At 49.3% G+C, this 442-nt stretch overlaps 1 protein-coding gene across 1 annotated transcript in view; it reads right to left on the bottom strand.

Moving 5' to 3' along the window:
• LOC107596499 (cingulin-like protein 1) overlaps window positions 1–442 on the bottom strand; it is a 28,974-nt gene extending 28,532 nt beyond the window's left edge. Inside the window, exon 1 of the mRNA XM_016287246.1 lies at window positions 155–442. Within this exon, the coding sequence (XP_016142732.1) occupies window positions 155–442 (288 nt within the window). The remainder of the gene's footprint in view (window positions 1–154) is intronic.

The following is a 442-nucleotide window of genomic DNA, read 5'->3' as shown; positions in this document are numbered from 1 at the left end:
GAGACGGAGTCTGGTAGGGCACTGGAGTCTTAAATGGTGGCTTAAACTGAGATTGTGTTTGCACAGGGGGTTTGATCTGAGGCTGTGACAGAACGTGGTCTTTGGCTGGACTGGTTTGAGGTTGGACATTCAACGGGAGTGTCTGGGGACGAACCTGAGGTTGGGCATGTCCCCTGTCATCTGGTAAAGATGCTTCTGGAACACTGCTGGAGGATCTGGCTTGGCTTACGATTGGGGAGTTGGCTCTGGGTAGGGATCCTGGGTAGGTATTTTGATTCTCAACTGAAGGCAGACTTCGAAAGCTATCGAGAGTATTGCTCTCAGGATCATATGGCTTGAGAATCTCTGGATGCTTTTGGAAGTTTAACAGACTGGACTGCTTCTTAGGATCGGAAGTCCCATTGTGAGGACCTCCATGGAGCTTTGGAGACATAAAATCCAT

Source organism: Sinocyclocheilus grahami, unplaced genomic scaffold (genome assembly GCF_001515645.1).
Source record: "Sinocyclocheilus grahami isolate Dianchi unplaced genomic scaffold, SAMN03320097.WGS_v1.1 scaffold219.1, whole genome shotgun sequence".
Classification (NCBI taxonomy): Eukaryota; Metazoa; Chordata; class Actinopteri; order Cypriniformes; family Cyprinidae; genus Sinocyclocheilus; species Sinocyclocheilus grahami.
This window is presented reverse-complemented; position numbering and strand designations above follow the sequence as displayed.